General features: G+C 35.2%; 1 protein-coding gene across 2 annotated transcripts in view; it reads left to right on the forward strand.

Moving 5' to 3' along the window:
• Nucleotides 1-19134, forward strand: part of LOC120090370 (DNA-directed RNA polymerase III subunit 2) — a 70049-nt gene extending 50915 nt beyond the window's left edge. For both annotated transcript variants that reach the window (XM_039047984.1, XM_039047985.1), the window contains 7 exons: nucleotides 5719-5844; nucleotides 5926-5981; nucleotides 7021-7091; nucleotides 7198-7282; nucleotides 7363-7466; nucleotides 15703-15831; nucleotides 18693-19134. In XM_039047984.1, the coding sequence (XP_038903912.1) occupies nucleotides 5719-5844; nucleotides 5926-5981; nucleotides 7021-7091; nucleotides 7198-7282; nucleotides 7363-7466; nucleotides 15703-15831; nucleotides 18693-18743 (622 nt within the window). In that variant the 3' untranslated portion in view covers nucleotides 18744-19134. The remainder of the gene's footprint in view (nucleotides 1-5718; nucleotides 5845-5925; nucleotides 5982-7020; nucleotides 7092-7197; nucleotides 7283-7362; nucleotides 7467-15702; nucleotides 15832-18692) is intronic.
• Nucleotides 19135-21537: the final 2403 nt, after the last annotated feature.

Raw genomic sequence — 21537 nt, forward strand, 5'->3', positions numbered from 1 at the left:
TTCGTGTGAGGACTCCTCACTCCGTCCAACTCGCGTAGGAGACCGCCACAAACCAATGATCAACAAAAAGTTGTCCTTCGGAAATATAACGACCTTTCCTCTAACAAAGAAACTGATTGAGTCCATTCCTGAGTTCTTCACTTCCTTCAATAACATATGGTGGATTAGAGGGTTGTTGAATACAAGTTCAATGTCCAGGAATCGACCAAAAACTGTTCTCTTGAACATCTCTAACTGCCTTTCAGTGAGCTGTGGCTTTACAATCTTGTTTGCATTGGCAACATGGGCCAGACAAGTTACTTGCCCGAGAAACCTATCAACTTTATGAATTTTCAAAGATTTCGACATCTTAAATTACTCCTGCATTGTTCAATGAACATTCAATTTATCAGTTAACAGGTCCGTACTAAAAAATCGCTAACAAAATATACTGTAAAAGTCTCGCTCATCTCGCTATCTCTCGCTCATCTCGTTCATCTCGCTCATCTCGTTCATCTCGCTCATCTCGTTCATCTCGCTCATCTCGCTCTCGCTCATCTCACTCTAGCTCATCTCACTCTAGCACATCTCGCTCTAGAACATCTCACTTTTGCTCGAATCTCTCTAGCACTTCTCGCTTTTGCTCGAATCGTTCTAGCACATCTCGCTTTAGCTCGAATCGCTCTATTACATCTCGCTTTCGCAAAACTCGTCCATTAACTTGTCATCTAACTATATCCTGTCTCTTATACACATCTAGATGTGTATAAGAGACAGACCCAGTAGAGAACTTCGATTACGGTAGTAGAGAACTTCGATTACGACAGTGATGGTTTTGCAGAGCGAGATGAACGACACTTGCACGTACAACAATTTGTTTTCCCTAATTTTGAGCGGAGTGGGACGACCGTTGAGTTTGAGCGCTATAGACTAGAGGGGCTTTTTTGTAATCTAATCCCGTGATGGCGTAAGCAGAGGGTCAATTGACATTATTTTTTAAAAATGGGTCATTTGACATTTTGGACCCTAAAATTGGGTCATCCGTACAATTTTCCCGGTCTTTTTCCTTGATTCCTTTCAGCAGAGATTCTTCTCTGATTTTCTGGTCTTTTTCGTGCTCTGCCAGCCACCTTTTAACACTTTGTTTTACCCTCCTTAGTCTGAAACATAACGCAAAACCAGCCCAATCCTGCTGCACTTTTATCAACAAAGAGTTTTCAATTATTCGACAACATTCCTTATTTTTTAGCCAGTTGTTACAGAATCTAAATGGGGAGGGACCCCACTCAAAAACACCAACTTCAAAAAGAAGAGGGAAGGGATCTGAAATAGTTTGAGCTTGTCTTGACACTCTTGAGTCTTCAAAGAATTATCCCAATTTTGAGAAACAAATAATCTGTCGATGAGGGATCTTGATATCACTACTCCTTCTCTTGACCAAGAGAATTTTCCATTGGACATACGAATTTCAAGTAGATTTGACTCTCTAATGAAATTATTGAAGTTTCTTATTTCTCTTGATGATCTTCCTACTGGGAATCTTTCTTGTCTTCTTCTGATGCAATTAAAGTCTCCTCCAAGGCACCATGGAAGATCACAAGAATCTAAAATGGAAGATAATTCAGACCATAGGCTATCCCTTTCTCTATAGCAATTCGGTCCGTACACGTTTGTTATCCAACAGCTTTTTCTACAAATTGTTTGACATTTTAAGGTCAAAGAGTATGATGTTTTGGAAATCTCTGAAACTGAAATTTTGCCTTCATCCCACATTGATAAAATACCTCCTGCCCTACCCGAAGCTTCCACAAAAGCCCAGCCAACTTCTTTAGAGCTCCATAAGCTTTTTATAAAAGGTAGATCGAAGTTGTTTCTTTTTGTTTCTTGGAGAAGTACTATGTCAGGATTTATTTTTTTCAAGAGTCTTTTGATTGCCAACCTTTTATTTCTGTCACCAAGCCCTCTGATGTTCCATGAAATAATCTTCATTATTGCTTTCTGTGAATTCCGGACAATTGGTTAACCCAGAGTAAGTTCACACTCTTCAATCAATGAATTGAACTCCTGAGGTATGCAAGTTTTGATAAATGATGATGAAATTTTAAAGCATCCCCACTGTCAATTAAGTCGTCTGCTGATGTTTGGTCAATTTCCTAGATGTCTTTTTCAAGTTCTTCACTGCTTACACTTGTTATTGATACATCTTCGAAGTCATGAGAGATTTCATGAAGTGGAGATCCTTGCAAAAGAGAGATATTTGGATCTGAATCCTTGAAAGATGGATGATTAAGGGGAGACCAATTAGTAGAACGAAAAACCGACCTTTTTGAGTTGATTTCTGGGAGTTGAAGCCTTATGCAATAATCCTCAATTAAATCAGAATTTGAGATGGAGGACCACGATTTGATATGTGATTTATGTCTTCGCACAAAATGATTGGGGAAAGGTTTGAAGAGGTGTGAGCATTTTTCATTGATCGAAGTAGCCTCAATGTTATTAAATTCTTTCGGTTGCTAAAGGGTCGTGAGTTGAGAAGGGTTGGCTGTAGAAGGAATAAACTTTATTGGTTTTTCCCCTGCTGTAACTGAGATGATGGAGCTCGACTTTTCAATTGGAAGAGAGAGAGTGTGATGGCTCATAATAACTGAGGGAGAGCTATTTTTTTTAAACTTTTCCGCTGTAAGAGGGGGGGAAACGTTGAGCATTAAATCCACTGGTTCTTTCTCTTTCCTCAATAATTGTGGCCGTTCAAATTCTTCGACTAAATGCTCACCAACCGGCTGATTCAAAGGTTTCTTTTGCTGTAAAAAGAGAGGAGACTCTTTGATTTCTGCTGACACACTCGTGTTCTTCTGTGAAGGGAGATGGTTTGTAATCTTTTTCCTTTGCAGAGGTGACTCTTGGCATTCTTCTTCGCAAATTTCTGAGTTAAACAAAACAGCCTGAGGATCTTGGTGTGACTCTTCGTATTCTTCTGGTATTTTCTTGCAGGCTGAATGAGGATGGCGCTTCAAACTTTTTTGATTTTGATCGAGATATCTCATTAAGGCTGCATATATATTTCTTGCATACTTCGGCTTGGAGTCTGAGGAAAGAAGAAAAGACCAATCTGATCCAAGCTCTTCAATTACTGCCCCTTCATCTTTCATGGCTTGATGGATTCGACATAAATCAATTGGATTGGAGAATTGGTTAAGAAGAAGATCGCCCTTGAGATTTTTGAAAGACTCACCACACTTTATATCACCAAAATTCAAAAAGATATTTCCACACTTTTCATCTTTAATTTCTATGGTTGCTGGCATGAACCCACAAATATTTCTTCTTTTATTCTTGCTTCCGCACAATTGATAAGATTAAGAGTGTCACCTCCTACGCTTTCAAGACCTCCGAAGTATGCTCCAATTGCTTCAAATGTGGCTCTACACCAATGGACGACCTTCGAAATATGCTTCAATTGCTTCAAACGTGGCTCTACACCAATAGTCCAAAGGTAGGTTGTTTATTGAGATCCAACCCCCAAATCCTTTCACAACTGTAGGTCTGCGGTGCTTTTCTTTGTTCCATCTTTCAAATAAAAGATGATAAGGCCCTATTGATTGCCACTTTCTAGGGGCTTCTATCAGATCTTCCAAATTTTCTTAGTTTAATTTGACTAAAGCTTTGTCTTCAAACAGGGGATTAATGATAATAGGTGTATAAAAGGCTTGAATCAAACTTTTTTCTATCTCCTTCCACTCATTAAATGCAAAGAGCTTGGAAATGGTCCATAACTCATTAAAATCTTCTTCGAATACCTCTTGGCTTTTCCGAACCCAAAAGGCTTGCTTGTGATGTATCATCATCGAGTCTGAGGTAGGCTGTGAGATATATTCTCTTTTTTTCACTACATCTGCGAAACTTGTTCTACTATAACTATTTCCTTTTTTCGTGGAGCTTCTTTTATCTCATCGATGTTGAAGGCTCTATTTTCCGTCGTCCGAAACAGGGGATGTAATCTGGGAAGGTTCTGATGAGGGCTAGGGGAAAAGAGAGTCTTTTATGAAGCCACTTACCATAGTATTGAAGTTTTGCCATCCGGATGTTCCATCACCATAAGGGATGTGAATGTTTTTTCTTCCTCCCGTCCACGACCAGACCGCGCATTTCACAAACCATCCTCTGTTGTCACGAAATTTGGAAAGATGGATGACACTTTGATCGACTCTTTCCTTTAGAAGGAAGAATTCAAACGTTGGTCCGTTCAATAATTGTTTTAGGCTTTCATCTAGCCATTGTATCATTGGAGAAGAGAATAGAATCTTTTGTCTTTTTTCCATATCTTCTATGTATATTCCATTGAACACTTTCCACATACAAAAGAAGTGTTCTCCTATGTTGCAGCTTTTCACTTCCATGAGATCTGAGTCTGAGGTAAGTATCAGTTGGGAAGGCACCGGAAAATATGTAGAGTAGGGAAGAAAGAAGCAATGTGACTGATCGGAGATGTTTAGCATCGGTGAGGGAGAAGGCTAGGGAGGGAGAGGAGAGAGGGGAAAGCATTTTTTTATCAGAAAATGGAAAAGATTTCAATATATAATAGGGCTTGATTTTAAAAGTGGTAAAATGGGTAAACTTATTTACGTATATAACAAAGCCCAAAAAGAAGCCCAAGAAGAATTATAAAAAGGGTAAAACTAAAAACTCCTCCAGCCTAAATGAAAAGTCTAAAATACCCAGACCCACGCCCCACATCAAGCGGCCTGCACACTCATTCGATTCAGGCTCCGTTTAGGATTGTTGTAGCTTTTAAAATAATTGTTGGCAATTGTGCTGTTAGAAAAATCAGTTGTGAAAAGAAGAGTGTTTTGTAAATTGCAGCTTAAACTTGAAAAAGTAGGTTAGATTATTTAGTAAATAAATACAAAAACATCATATTTTAGATATAATAACTAAAATAGACTTATAACCATTTTTTTAAAATTTGTTTGTAATTTAAAATTTTAAATAATTGTCTAGTATGATAAATTTTGTTTGTTGTAGATTAATTTTTAAATATTAAGGAAAATAGCTTTATTTAAAAAAAAATGAATATGGTATACCTTTTTTAAAAAATGTTACATTTAACTCATGAAAAATAGAAAATAGATTTGATTAGGTGAGAAATAGATAAATATATAAAATAAATCTTCTTTTTAAAGTATAAAATTGAAAACTAAATATTAATTAAAAATTCTACCTGATTTTAGGAGAATCTAAAAGCTAAAAGTATACTGCATTTAAAGTGCACATGAAATTAACGTGTTTTTAAAAGTAATTTTAACGGATTTAATTTAAATTTATTTTACCAAATGCAAAAAACGGTTAAGATATTTTCAAATGGCTTTTTGACGTGTAGCTAATACAATGCCACACGTAGCCTCAATCTTCTTCCTCTTCTAAAATACCCAGACCCTGCATGGGCGACCCACACGTTCTTCTCCTTCTCTTTCTCCAGCTTGTAATCTGTCAATTTAGTTTCTCCCACCTGTATGTTTGTTGTTTTAGCATGATCTTGCTTTTTTTTTTTTTTTTCTTAGTACACGTGATTTGCATTATACTCCCTTTTTTTCCCGACGAAAATTGAATTAACGATAAGAAGAGGGTGATGGTTGTAGACGTAGTACTTGTTATCATTATTTATGCACTTTTCTTTTATCATTTTGAGTTGTGCTTTGATTTGTGCTACTTGCGCTAATTGTTATTGACTGGTTGTTGCAGTCGAATGACAGTGGGGAAGATGATTGAACTTTTAGGCGGAAAAGCTGGGGTTTCATGTGGTAGGTTTCACTATGGTAGTGCATTTGGAGAGCCAAGTGGTCATGCAGATAAAGTTGATGCTATAAGGTATTAAGGTGTTTTTTACATTCAGTAACAGTCTTCTATGGTTTTCTAAGAGTCACTTGATTATTTTCCTCTTATTTTCAGCGAGACTCTTATCAAGAGAGGCTTCAGTTACAACGGGAAGGACTTTCTTTACTCAGGTTTTTATCTTCCCCGAAGAGTTTAATGTCCTATTTCTTATTTGATTTTGTCCTGTGCGCTGTAAAGCATTCTGCTGTTTCCGTTCTTATGACATTTGAGATGTCAAAAGTTGAAATGTGTATGTTGAAACATAGAGAGTACTGTTTTGACGTCTCTGCTTATGTGCCTTTATTCATTCAGGTCAGCTGAATGATATAGATTGACTTTAACCTTTCTCACACGGACCGTTGCAAACTCAATGACTTGAAAGAGTAGATAAAAATATAATCTTTATCTAAACTTTTTAGGATGGACTAAAATAGATGACTACAAGATAAAGAAGATGGATATATTGGGACAGATTCTCTATGGGCCCCCATTTCAATCACCATCTTTGCGCGAAAAATTCTCCCTTTTTTATTTATTATTTTTAATTTTTTCATACTTTAACCACTTCTAAATTTATTCTCAACCTTAATAAAATTTTATGTATTAAATGGACCATCTCCAACACATTTTTTATTCAAAGTGAACATTATAAAATTTTCTAATAAAAGCAATAATATTTTATTTATAAAGATATAATTAAAATATTTAATCTCATAATTTTTAAAAGTTAAAATTTAAATATTATAATATCATAATTCATGGTCTTAAAAGTAATAGTGTCTTAAACATTAAAACATCTATATCTTATAAATGTATTTTTTTCAAATGGAAATAAATATATCTGTTTGTTCTATGAACTTTACAAAAATGGTCATTTGGTCCCTATTTGTAAATTTTTAACACAATTTTTATACACAGCGAAATTTTGAACAAAGTTATAGCTATATTTCAAACAAATTTAGACACTTTTGGAATGTGTGCTTAATTTTCAGACGAATACATGACCTGTAAAACCAAAGATTTAGGTGAAGCAAACCAACTCTTGGCAATACACACTCTGCATGCTAAATAATTGAGATGCGGAAAGGAAATTTCCCAGACTATTATCTCTGGAGAGCCAAAATTTGGTGCATTGCCTTTTAGAAGCTGATTTATTCTTTCATTCTCCAGGTATCACAGGTTGCCCATTACAAGCATATATATTTATGGGACCAATTTACTACCAAAAGTTAAAACACATGGTAAGTTTATGTCCTGATCCTATTGATTCCAGTTTTCAACCATGTTGTGAATTACATATGAGATATTTGTTTTGCTCGTGCTTGTCTAATGTTTCGTGATAAATAGGTCTTGGACAAAATGCATGCTCGAGGTAGTGGTCCGCGAGTCATGTTAACTAGACAACCAACAGAAGGGAGAGCTAGGAATGGAGGTTTGTTATCTTTTCATTACTATTTTCAGCGTCTCCTCATTGTAAGAACTGCCATGTTTAGGTAGCTCTCTATTTCCCAGGACTGCGAGTAGGAGAAATGGAACGTGATTGTTTGATTGCTTATGGTGCTAGCATGCTGATTTACGAACGCTTAATGATCTCAAGCGATCCTTTTGAAGTTCAGGTACTTTGTCTTGTTTGTATTCATGCCATCCTCTCTATAGTGTTGCATACATCTAAGTTGTTGTTACAACGAATGAAACAGAATCTGTAGATTTGAATTGAATCAAATATTTTGTATTCCACTGAATAATTGTAAGGTAGATAGTCTTCTTATATAGGAGAAAGACTCACATAAAAGGAAAGAATTACATTGAGAATACAACAAAATCTTTGGTGATTTCACATCTAATTATCTTATTTATAACCAACACTCCCCCTCAAGCTAGTTTAAATACATCTTCCTTTGCCAGCGTAGAAACCATTCTATCAAACTGTACTTTTGGTAGCCCCTTAGTCAACACATCAGTAGTTTGTTTTGTACTAGGAAGATATGGAATACAAATTGCCCCTTGGTCAAACACATCAGTACTTTTTCATCTTTTGCAACTTCCATTTTCAAATTTGGTTCAACAGGTGTCTGAGCTACCCAAGTAAGCCCGTTTCTTCAAGGAAATCAATAATATATTTTCTTAGATTCACGAAGACACCTTTTTTAGATCTTGTAAATTCCATTTCTAAGAAGTACGTTAATGTTCTTTAATCTTTAATCTAAAATGCACTTGCAAGTTTTTTGTTTAAAGTTGCCGATTCTGCTTCGTCATCATATGTAAGGATAGTGTCATCTACATACAGTCAAAATTGCAGTTTTTCCATTTGTAGAATGCTTATAAAAAATGGTTTGATCAGCTTGATTTTGAAGGTACCCAAAACTCGTAACAACTTTCCTAAACATTCAAACCATACTCTAGGAGATTGTTTGAGTCCATATAAAGACATATAAAGACTTCTTTAGTTGACGTACTTTATTCTTCCCAAGGTCAATTTCAAACCTTGGTGGTAAGGTCATAAACACTTCTTCAATATCACAAAACTCTTATGGAATTAGTTTTAGCAACAGGAGCAAAAGTTTCCAGATAATCAATCTCATACGTTTGACTGAATCTTTTTGCAACTAGCATTGCTTTATATCTTTCATCCTTACCATCAGCATTACATTTAATTGCAAAAACTCATTTACACCTCATTTTTTTCTTATCTCTTGGATAATCTACTATTTCCTATGTATCATTATGTCTTAGAGCCTTCATCTCTTCGATAATAGCTAGTTTCCAATTTGGATCATCTAAGACTTCTTGTATATTCCTTGGGACAAATAAGTTTTTTTTTTTTTTTTCTTTAAAGGACAAGCCGCATGACCTCATTTGGGTATCAAGGAAACTCCTAGGTAGGTAGGTCACCATAGATTGAACCCATGACCTCTTAGCCCTTTATCAATGGGATGTTCTCTTATTTACCCCTAGGCTAACCCATGATGGTTATTGTCTATCCTAGATGTGAAAGCTTGACAAATTTTTGTATGAGATATATTTTGCAATGGGATATTTAGTGCAAGTTGTAGTACCTTTTCTCAAAGTAATAGGGATTTCAAGATTATAGGCAACATGTAAAATATTTTCCATGGTTGGAGAGACATCAGATTTGGGAGAAACAAGAGTGGAAGGTTGGTTACCCGGAGTTTCAAAATCATCCCTTAGAATATGAGATTGGAATTGTGATGAGTTAGCTATTTGGTCCCTGTTTAATTAATTGAACTTTCTTCTAACATATAACTTAAACTTAGGATTCAGATTATTAGGATCTTTTTATAGTAATTCTCCCCCTTGAATTAAAAGGTTCCATACTTGGCATTGAAGAACTAGCAAGATTAGGACAAATAATATTTAGGAGAGCAGATACATCTAAAAAATTATCATCCTCTAAAATAGTAAATAGTGTAGCAAAGAGGGTTTTAAATAGTATTTACTATGCTTAATTGTAGGTTTAAATAGATGTACACACCGCTATTATAATTGGTGCCTCAAACATGGAGTGGACTATAATAACCCACTCCACCAACTTGTAGTTGGGCCCAAAATGGCCTTTTAGGTCTATGATGTGATTTTGTAGTTTATTTATTAGACTCTGCGGACTCTGTGCTTGAATATTATTTCTGCATTTTTCTCATTCCTATTTCATGCTGTTTTTTTTAATATTCTCTGTATTTTATATATCATCCACTTTACTCTCATCTAAGCCTTCATTGCCATAAAAAGATTGCTGCACTTTTTGTGTGGTTCCCGCTTTTAAACAAATTAGTGGTTGTTATCTAGCATACATTATATCTCTCTTCTGTAAGAGTTCTTAAGGTTTCCTTCTGATTATAAAGTATTGGTGGATATCCTTATATACAAATTTTTTTTTGTAATTCAACCTCTTAATGATTATTAACGATTAGGAGACTCTCCGATGTAGCCTAAAGGAGATAAAAAGAGAATTCTCTCTAAGAGTCAAGATTGTTGATCTTTTATTAGAATGAAAAACGTATTTCATACCAGAGGGGAAATTTCCTATTTATTGGGTTTTACTACAAGTGGGGTAAAAAGGGTATTAACCTAGAATATTACCTAATTACCCAATTAACGCTATTTTTCTTACATCATTCTACCCCTCCAAAAAGAAAACTCACCCTCAAGTTTTAAAAAGAAAAAAAATTATGAAGCAAACAAGGAATGAAATAAACTTGCTCAACGGAGTATGACCAAACCAACCTCCTACATTTTGAATAAAAGTATTATGATCAAAGGTATAAATTCGAGACAAAATCTAATATTATGATCAATTGATGTATCAGTTTATGGTACATTAGTTCGTTTTCAGTTTGTTTTTACACTTTTGTTACTAACCAGTACCTAAATCAGTTTGTAACTAACTCTAGCCTATAAATAAGGGCTAAGTCCTTCATTTTGGGAATAATACAAGATCAATTAAGTTTCTACAATTGGTTTACACCAAATTTGGTATCAGAGACGGAAGAACCTGGATCATGGCGGGCAAGAAGCCAACCAACGGCAACAACCACGATGCTATTGACAAAGGAGCTTCATCTGCTGCCCTATCACCAAGGGCCTTGACGAGATGCGTGCAGTCTATAGGACGTCTTGGACAGTAGAGAGCTAGAGCATTCAATCAGTACCAGCCAGGCAAACAAAGGGAATATAAGTTAAAGCTGGACATACCTACCTTCAGTGGCAAGAGGGACATCGAAGGGTTCTTGGAATGGGTTAAAAATGTAAAAGGGTCCTTCCAATATGCCAATACTCCGGACCATAAGAAGGTGCAATTGGTAGCCTTAAAATTCCATTGGGAGGGGGGGGAATCGACCTAGTGGGAACAAGTGGAAGTTAATAGGTTTCAAAGTGGGAAAAATCCTATCACAAGTTGGGAGAGATTAAAGCGGATGATGAAAGATAGGTTTTGCCAACAAACTACAAGCAAATATTATACAACCAATATCTGAATTTGCACCAAACCTTTCATCGCTTGGTAGCTCAAGCGAATTTACCTGAGAATGAAAACCGATAGCAAGACTTGTGGGGGGCTTGCGAACAAACATCAAGGAGAAAGTAGAGTTACAATCTTTAGGTTTTCTCTCTGATGCCATTTCCTTGGGAGAAACTGTTGAAGAAATGAATGAAACCCTGGAAGATATTCACGGAGAAACTAGTGGGAAGCCTCTTCTAGTGGACTAAAGAAAAATACAACCCCGCAGAAAGGACCATCAAGATCCAATGATGGGAGACTACCCAAAAACAGAGAAGAAATTGCTACAACCCAAAAAGATACAACCTCTGAAACTACCAAGAAGAGTACCAATCCCTACGCAAGGACAACACTAGGAAAATGCCTTCGCTGTGGCTAGAATGGACATTTTCCCAACAATTGTCCTGACCGAAGAACAGTGGCTATAGCCGAAGATGAAATTGCTCAAGATCAAGAACTTGAAGAAGCATTAGAAGAGAGAATAGATCTTCTAGCACCAGACGAGGGTGACAATGTATCATGTGTGCTCCAATGGGTACTTTTAACTCCAAAAATCGAAATTCACTTGCAACGTCACTCATTGTTCAAAACTAGGTGTAAGGTGAAGGGGAAGGTTTGTACCGTGATCATCGACAGTGGGAGTTTCGAGAATATAGTTTCTAAAAAGTTAGTCAACGCTCTTAATTTGAAAATGGAACCTCATCCACATCCATACAAAGTAGGGTGGATCAAGAAAGGTGGCAAAGCTCAGGTAAACAATGTGTGCTCGGTGCAATTCTCCATCGGAAGTAACTACAAGGACGAGATTGTATGCGATGTCTTAGATATGGACGTTTGCCATATTCTCCTAGGTTGTCCATGGCAATATGACTGACATGCTACTCATAAAGGAAGGGAGAATACATATGAATTTATGTGGCATGACTGAAAAATTGTTCTTCTATCATTACATAAGACGGGCACTACAACCACCAAAGATCCCAAGGGACAACTATTCAATGTCATCACGGGGAAGCAATTCATCAGAGAACATGAAGATGAGATGTGAGGAGTAATTGTTAAAGGAGATGTAGATCAAGGAATAACGAAAAATTTCCATAACAAGTTCTGGAGTTGCTCAAAAAATTTCCCAGCATTGTGAACCCACCTTTGGGCCCACCATTGTGTGATATACAACATCAAATAGATTTCGTTTCGGGGGCTTCACTCCCTAATCTTCCGCATTACAAGATGAGCCCGGGCGAGTATAATATTTTACATGAGAAAGTTCAGGAGCGGTTTGAAAGAGATGTATTCAGCCGAGCATCAGTCCATGTGCCGTACTAGCTCTCCTTGCCTCAAAGAAAGATGGTAGCTAGCGTATGTGCGTGGAGAGTCGAGCTATAAACAAAATTACTATAAAATATAGATTTCCTATACCACGAATTGGTGATCTGTTGGACCAACTAGGTGGTGCTTACATTTTTTCCAAGCTCGACCTCCGAAGTGGATATCATCAAATCAGAATACGGCCAGGTACGAATGGAAGACAGCTTTTAAGACCAACGAAGGGTTGTTTGAATGGCTACTTATCCATTTGGCCTTTCCAGTGCTTCAAGCACAATCATGAGGTTAATGAATAAGGTTTTTCTTCCATTCCTTAACAAGTTAGTAGTAATATACTTTGATGATTTACTTGTATTTAGCAATATTTTACAAGAACATTTACAGCATCTACACACTATCTTCTCAACTTTATCTTCACATCAGTTGCACATTAAACACCAAAAAATGTGTGTTTTTTACTACAGAAATTTCATTTTTAGGTTTTATTAATGGACATAATGAACTTAAAGTTGATCCTAGAAAGATTGAAGCCATTTCAGATTGGCCAAAACCATCTACTATAAAACAAATTCAATCTTTTCTAGGCTTAGCATCATTTTATAGGCAATTCATTCGAAATTTCAGCACCATAGCTGCTTCTCTAATTGATTGTCTTTGAAAAAATAGCTTCCAATGGGGTAAGGAACAGGAAGACAGTTTTTCAAAACTTAAATAGTACCTCTGTAACAGCCCTGTTCTCAAACTTCCAGATTTTACTATCCCTTTCCAAGTGGCTGTGGATGCTAGTGGGGTAGGGGAGCAGTCCTATACCAAAATAAGCATCCTATTGAATACTTTAGTGAAAAATTGAGCAGTATGTCAAAATTAGAGTACTTACAAGCAAGAATTCTATGCATTCGTCAGAGCCTTGTAACAGTGGGAACACTACTTGCTGCATAAAGAGTTTATTCTCCTAACTGATCATTTTTCCTTGGAAGTATTTGCAATCTTAAAAACAGGTTAGCAGAATGCACGCAGATGGCTATCTTTCTTACAAAGATTTGACTTTGTCATCCGACATCAGGCGGGAAAAGATAATAAAGTTGCAGATGCTTTAAGCAGAAATAGGGAATTACTAACTGTTTTAGTAGGGGAAATCACACCTTTTCATCACCTACCTGAGTTATATCCCACAGACATCGACTTAGTAACAATTTGGTCTAACTGTTCCAATCACATTTATTCGGGTGATTACTACGTATTTGATAACTTTTTATTTAAAAGAGGCTGCCTATGTATTCCTCACACATCTCTTCGTGAAATATTAATCAAGGACCTACATTCGGGAGGTCTAGCTGGACACTTTGATATCTCCAAAACACTAGACCTAGTTTCTGTACGTTTTTCCTAGCCTCAGATTCGAAGAGATGTCCGTAATTTTGTAGCGTTGCTACATCTACCAAACAGCAAAGGGAACTTCAACGAATGCTGGACTCTATACCCCTCTTCCCACCCCAACTTCAGTATGGAAGACCTTTCCATGGACTTCGTTCTTGGCCTACCAAAAACACAACGAGCACATGATTCAGTGATGGTAGTGCTTGACAGGTTTAGTAAAATGGTACATTTCCTACCTTGTAAAAAATCACATGATGCTGTCTATATTGCTAATCTTTTTTTTAGGGAAGTAGTTCGTTTACATGGCATTCCAAAAACCATTGTATCGGATAGAGACGTTAAGTTTCATAGCCATTATTGGAAGACACTTAGGCGGAAATTCAACACCTCACTCAAATATAGCACAAGTCACCCCTAAACTGATGGACAAACCGAGGTTACCAACAGAACGTTGGGCAACTTAATTCGATGTTTATGTGGGGATCATCCCAAATGGTGGGATCTTGTTCTTGCTCAAGCAGAGTTCGCCTTTAACTTCATGAAAATTCGATCAATGGTGTCCCTTTGAAATCGTGTTTACCAAACTTCCTTCTTTAACGGTTGACCTTGCTAAATTTCCATCCTCCATTGATCTTAGCGGTGAAGCCGAAGAAATGGCAGAGAAAATTGTTCGTTTACACCAAGAAGTTCAAGCCAACATTGAACAAGCTAATTCTTCCCAGCAGACCAGCTTCAAATGTTTCGTGAGGGAGATTTGATAATGGTACATTTAAGGAAGAGCAGATTCCTAGCGGGTACATACAGAAGCTTAAGAATTGAAAGCTAGGCCCTTTCAAAGTTCTGAAGGCTTTTGGCTCCAATGCCTATCGTTTGGATTTACCGCCAGATCTACACATCAATCCTGTTTTTAATGTAGCAGATTTACATCTCTATCACGCTCCGGATGACTTTCAGTTAGCTACTTGACTGCAACCTAGTTGAGATACTTGGATGCATCTACTTATCTTTTAATATTTTTTCCTTCTGTATTATCTTATTATTTCGAGCCTTTATCGTTTGAACTTGAGGACGAGTTCATTTTTGGAAGGGAAGAATTGATGTATCAGTTTATAGTACATTAGTTTCAGTTTGTTTTTACACTTTTGTTACTAACCAGTACCTAAATCAGTTTGTAACTAACTCTGGCCTATAAATAAGGGCTAAGTCCTCCGTTTTGGGAATAATACAAGATCAATTAAGTTTCTACAATTGGTTTACACCACTCTCTTTGTCCAGTGTTTGGGTGGGGTTCCTTCACTTGGGCCCTTATGCTGTTCTTATTCTTTTTTATATCAATCGACTTTCTCGTTTCTTATATATGCTTTTTTTATATATTGAAAAAAGGTCTAGTTTTGAGTGCCGAGGCTTTATCCCCATCTCGTGCAAGTTATTTATTTTTTTTAATAATAAACCGATAATGATAAGAGCAAAGCAATTATTATGATTATTACATGTTAATTTTGTGAATACTTTCTTTATGGAAAAAAGGGCTAAATTATACCAAATATCCCTAAACCTTGTACTTTGTGTTAAAAATACCCTTAAACTAAATAAAAAAGTTAAAAAAATTATCTTTACTTAGTTTTGGATGGAAACCATTAATGATTTATTTAAAAAATACCTCTGAACTTTTAAAAATTTCAAATTTCCTTTAGTAGGAAAGATATAGGAAATGGAAGAGGGAGAGGTAACAAGGTGTAGATAAACCGTAAAAGCACTTCGTACTTCCTTTTTTTTTTTTTTTTTTTGGTGAAGATACCATTACTATTGTAACTTTTTAAAAGTTTAGAGGTATTAACAGTTTTTGTTCCCATATTAAGAAGAAGGGTACTTTTGATCTTTTCTTTTAAGTTTAAGGGTCTTTTTTATACTTTTGAACGTTCAAGGATATTTTTTAAACAAAATATTAATGGTTTTCATCCAAAACTAATAATAAGGGTATTTCTGAATTATTTCTAAAAGCTTAATTATATTTTTAAAACTTGTGAAAGTTCAAGGTGCAAAGTTCAAGGGTATTATTTTTTTAATTTAGCCAAAAAAATGATAATTGTGTATACTTCCATATTGTTGACAATGCTCCTTGCTTGTTGGCACAGGTCTGCAGAGTTTGTGGCTTGCTGGGATACTACAACCACAAGCTAAAAACGGGAATTTGTTCCTCGTGTAAAAATGGAGATAATATCTCCACTATGAAGCTTCCATATGCGTGCAAGCTCTTAATCCAGGTAGTTTTTCTTTATATACTTATATATATCTTTTTATTTCTTGTTTCTCTGTATCTCAAAATCATGCTTGCACATGTATTTTCTTGTCAATTATTTAGGTTTCTGGCAGGTTTTAATTTTCTGTCGTTTGGTTTAAGATTCTTTAGATGCCTGGAAATAAAGGATGTCTGATAATAAGATGTCTGAGAATAAAAAATAATTGTGTGATGTGGTAGGATTAGTAAATTAGGATATCTTGGTTAAAATCCTTAATTGAATAGGATTAGGATTGGTTTGCTTGATTGATTAGAATTATGATTAGTTTCCTTGGTTTATTAGGATTAGGATTAGTTTTTTTGATTAATTAGGATTGGGATTGGTTTGCTTTACAATTCTCTATAAATAGAAGAATTGTCTTCTTGTATTGATAACTTTTGATTAATAATAAAGACTTCAATTTGATTCTTGGAGAAAGTTCTCCTTTTATTCTTTTGGCTATATCAATTTGGTATCAGAGCAGCTGTCTAGACCAATATTGATTGCTGCCGGGGCAACAAAACTCTTGGTAACACCGATCGCAAGAGGGAGCTTCTTGAGTTGTGCTCATTGTTGAACGGTCAACATCTATCTGGGGGAGCCCTTTAAATTTTAGAAAAGAAAGAAAATACCAAATTGTTTTTTCAAGATTTTGCAAGAATGTATACAGTCCTCCAACCAAATGCGTCCTTTAAGAATTTGCCACGTTGACAGAATTCAATTGTGACACGGAGTAGGAATACTCATTGCCACATGTAAAGGAACGTGCAAATATTATGGAAGAGATGCAAATATTAGGAAGATGCATCTTCCATCTGAAACCTTATCACTAAGATCATGACTGATCTCAATTGTTCCTTTTCCCGCTACTGGTGGTACCTATGTTCTATCTGCAATAGAAACTTCTTTGTTATTTGGGCATATTTATTCATTTGATTGTATTATTAGATAATATGGAATTCCATCTCAAAACCAATTGAAATGAGAGGAGTAGCTCATCTATCTTATAAGAAGCATGAGGTCCTTGCTTTTACCAACGTGGGATTCTCAACATGCCTCCTCAAGATGATACTGCTTTTGGGTTCACCATTCTTGATTGGATCTCAATTTCTTTTTATTGGACTGAATATCCGTTTGAGTTTTATGGGCTCTAATATCATATTAGATAACTTGAGGCTCCATCTCAAAACTAATCGGCAATGAAAGGAGTAGTCCATCTATCTTATGAGAAGTGTGAGGTTCCTTGATTTTTTCAATGTGTGATTCTCAACCGATTGTATCTCCCTAACCGATATGGAAGTATGAATCAGGAAGGTTGTATAGTTTTACCCGAGGCCAAAGAATAAACCATACCTTGATTAGCTGGCTTAACAAATGTTCCAGGCATGGGTTTTTAACTTCTCCTTTTTTTCTTTCTTTCTTTCTTTTTTTTTTTTTTTTTTTAAGAAACTGAATAACATATCTTGATTAGAATAGCCTAACGTAACGGGCCAAGGGACAAGGGGTCTCCTCCTCTACAACCTAAAAAAAACCTTCCAATCTAAATTAGTAAGGAAGGTGGAGTAATTACAAAAGAACTCTTAATTGGAATGAGTCAGATGAGATCTCAAATGGAGTGTCCCTTCTCCATTTATTCTTTATTGAACGGTAGTTCATTAGAGGGCTCTTAATTGGAATGAGTTAGATGAAATCTCACTTTGTTCCACCTTTTTATTGGACCAATTCCTGTGGTTATATGCAGAATGTTCACATAAAGCTTCCAATATTTCCCTTGTATGTCTTAGACCCCATTAACCATTTGGTTTTTGGTTTTTTATTTTTAAAAATTAAACTTGTAAATATTACTTCCATCTATTGGAGTCTATATTTTGTTATCTACATTTTATGAGAAAGTTCAAAATCAGCACCACATTTTTTGAAACTTAAAAAGGTAATTTTAAAAAACTTATTTTTCTTTTTGAAAATTGGCTAAGAATTTAAATGTTCATATAGGAAATAATAAAATCATGAGTAAGAAATTGTGAGAACACAAGCACAAATTTAAAAAACAATTGCCCCATTTGGTAACTATTGTTATTATTATTATTGTTTTTGTTTTTGTTTTTGTTTCTTGACTTTTGAAAACTAAGCTTATAAGCACTACCATCCAAGAGTATCTTTGATTTGTTATCCACTTTCCACCAATGTTTTTAAAATGAACGGTAGTTTTTTAAAACTTGTTTTTGTTTTTAAAATGATTAAAAATTCAAATGTTTTTTGAAAAAAATGTGAAAACCACAATATAAAATTTAAGAGAAAATAAGCATAAATTTCAAAAACGGAAAACTAAAAACAAATTTATTACCAAATGGGGCCTTGATTATTTAATGCAAGAACATGACATTTTTGTCGGTGGGTTTAGTTTTGAATGTACTAGTGTTGTTGAGGTGCAGCCACATACTCGCCCATGATGAAAGGCGAGGCGAGAGAAAACATCAATGCCTTGCAAGTACCCTAAGCGAGTGCCTTGGCTAGCACCTTCAATAAGGCACTCGCCTTTTGCGCCTTTTAGTTGTATGAATTTTAAAATTTTGTGAATGATAATATTTCGAGTTTAGTGCAATCCTGTGAAACAAACAAAAATAAAATTGTGTCCGTCTACATCCTTATTTTATATTTCTAACATCTACCTTAAACTCAAGCTAACGAGGAAGATAAAATGTGTTATCAATGTCTCTCATATGGTTATTGAAAATTGATTAAAGATAGAGAATGTCGTGTGAGTGATTCTATTTTCTTTTAATAAAAAGCCATCTGTTCTCTTACGAATGTTTGCAAATTCACTACTCAAGTGTTTTTCTATGCAGGAACTCCAATCTATGAACATCGTTCCTCGCCTAAAACTAGCAGAAGCATGATCAGAATCGAAGCCATGATTCAAACTGTACATAGCCAAAAATTTTGGAAAGCATTTTTGCAAGCCAATCATCCAAATTGCTGGATAAAATGAGGCCTTACATTCCCTACCTAACTCGTCTCTTTACAACAGGTCTTTTGTTGCTATGATTCATCATCCAACTCGGGGGTTCACACATGCACAACATCGTGTTACCAAGAGGCAAATCCATTTTCTGCCATTCTTTTGCAAATAAGCTAGTTAAAGTTCTATGAAAAGTTTGTTAATTTAACAGGATTGCTAAGTTATGCAGTTGAAAATGAAAGATTCTTAGGTTCGAAAATTTAGTAACTTCAAGTTTTTTTTTTTTTTTAATTTTCTTATTAAAAGGAAAAGATCATTATTTGTTAGTTTGTTTCTTTGCAATTTTTTTTTTTTTTCTGAAAAAAAGTACTTGAAGCATCTTAGTTCTGCTTTCAAAAAGCAAGCTCGAGTATCAAACCTTTGGTCGATTTAATTTTTCATTATTCATCTACGAGCTCAGGATTTCATTTGATCAATCTGCAATGAAATTAGCAAAACTTATATTCTAACTACCGTAGCAAGTTTTTTTTTTCTTTCTTTTTCTTTTTTCTTTTTTACGAAACAGAATTAAACATACTTTCATAATTTTGACTTTATTTTCATTGAGAAAATATATAAAAGATGAAAAGTCAAATGATGAGTTCAGTACTTTGTGTCAATGGTGGTAAATTTTCATTGAAATTTTTAAATTTCGTGATTTTGATGCCCTCAAAATTTTAGTAGGGTAGAAATTTTGTTTTTTTCCCCAATTTTGACACAAATTTGAGTTATTTCAAAATTTTGATGGAAATTAAATGCCATTTTTTAGATTGAAAACACGAATTTATAGTAAACATACCGATTATATATTTTAAATAAACTATAGCATGCTTTTTTTGAACAAAAAATAGGGTTCAAGAGATATCTTTGAAGAACGTTTCTTCGTGCTAATCTCTAGAACTATCACAAACTCAAACACAGTAGCAAACTTTGAGACCCTCTTCAAGAAAATCACGAACCAAAATGAGACAACCATTTGGCACCTTTGGTATGTTTGGGATGAGTCTAGGAGTTATGAGCTCTGACTATTTTAGGGAGGGATTTTGAGTTTGGAGGAAGAAGATTGAGGAGGCACTATCGTATAGGAGGCTCAATCGTGTAGCATAAAATTGTCTATCGTAGACTGTAAATCTCGTGGAGACTTGTTAAGGAGAATTAGGAAAAACATTTCTTTTATCCCATTTACCACAAAAAAATCATTTAGGTATTGCTTTCGGTCAGAAATTATTAACACTTAATAATTTTGTAAGTGTAGGCTCGCCTGTTGTTTTCAGACGTCAAAGATCACTAAGACCTAAGAAATCCTATCCATTTCTGGAGCTTGAGTTGTTTAGAATCCTATGTTACAACCCTCTGTAGGGATAGTCGTCGTTAAACGACTAGCAAAAGGTCGCTTAAAGCTAACCAGCAATCGCAACATAGGAATCTCACGGTCCAAACTAACAGAAGAGATCGCAGGATATGTTGACACATTTCCTTCACCCACTTACTATGAACTTACTTCCCCCATTCACCTTAATATTGACACATACATCTTCATTTTGTAGGGAGGTCACTTTCAGTGTGACATGAAACGTCATATGAATCTCACGGTGTGAATTATGTGGAGACGTGGCAGTTGAAATCATACACTTGATTTCTGTTCAAACAACTTCCCCTGATTCACTAGAGTTTAAATTTAAGCTAAAAAAAATACTTTTTGTAGGGAGGTCACTTCCAAGGTGACACAAAGTACCGCTTAAATCCAAATTGGGAACTCTTAGGAAAGCGAAAGTTAAAAATAACATATCGTATATGTTATTAATCTTCCGCTGAAGTTTTCTAATAACTTTATCATATAGAAATTATTCGCTACCACTGAAGTGTTCTAATTATTTTGGGTAAATTTAGACTTAGGTTCTTTTCCAACTAATAAAAACAACCCTAAGTCTATGTGGTTTATCCAAATATAACTCTTATAAATGGACTTAAACCTACGATGTCTAGGTGATAATCCCTTTTATTACCTCACTTCGCTCACGAATACTCATAAAATTGGTTAGCAACACTCAATAATTCGACCATAATCCCTAGAGAGGAGGTGTTCCGTAGACCATCAATTTAAATACCCCTAGCCTTCGATAGGATTATATACTGGTTGAGTTTGTAATTCTAGTTTTACAAATTTAACGACCTATTTTAACTAATTAAAACAAGTGGTTAACCTACGTGAGCATGTAATTGTTTTTTGTTATGGATTTTAAATGTCTAATCCAATTTTATAACAACTTATAAAACTTTAGACATACTAAACATCCACAACATACAGGCATTCAATATCTAATATCACACTTATATTAAATACAAGAAACCCTAACATGCATACTATATATTATAATAAATTATAGCATACTTTCAATGCATGTTGCATGCTTCCTATGGTGGGATTTTAAATCTAAATGACATACTGTATGCACATAGAAGATTTATGTAATTATAACATACATCCAATGCATTAATAATTAAACATGGACTGATATGGTTTTAGTTTTGGCAAAAATAAGTAAAAGCCTAACTATTACAAAAATAGCTTCAACACCGCTCCAAACCACTTTAACCGGATTCGAACCGTCTGAATCGGACCAATAGAGTCTGAACCAGACCAACCAAAAACCATTTGAAGCTGAACCAGACCGGACTTCAGGAGAACCGGT

This window comes from Benincasa hispida, chromosome 11 (assembly GCF_009727055.1).
Source record: "Benincasa hispida cultivar B227 chromosome 11, ASM972705v1, whole genome shotgun sequence".
Taxonomy (NCBI): domain Eukaryota; kingdom Viridiplantae; phylum Streptophyta; class Magnoliopsida; order Cucurbitales; family Cucurbitaceae; genus Benincasa; species Benincasa hispida.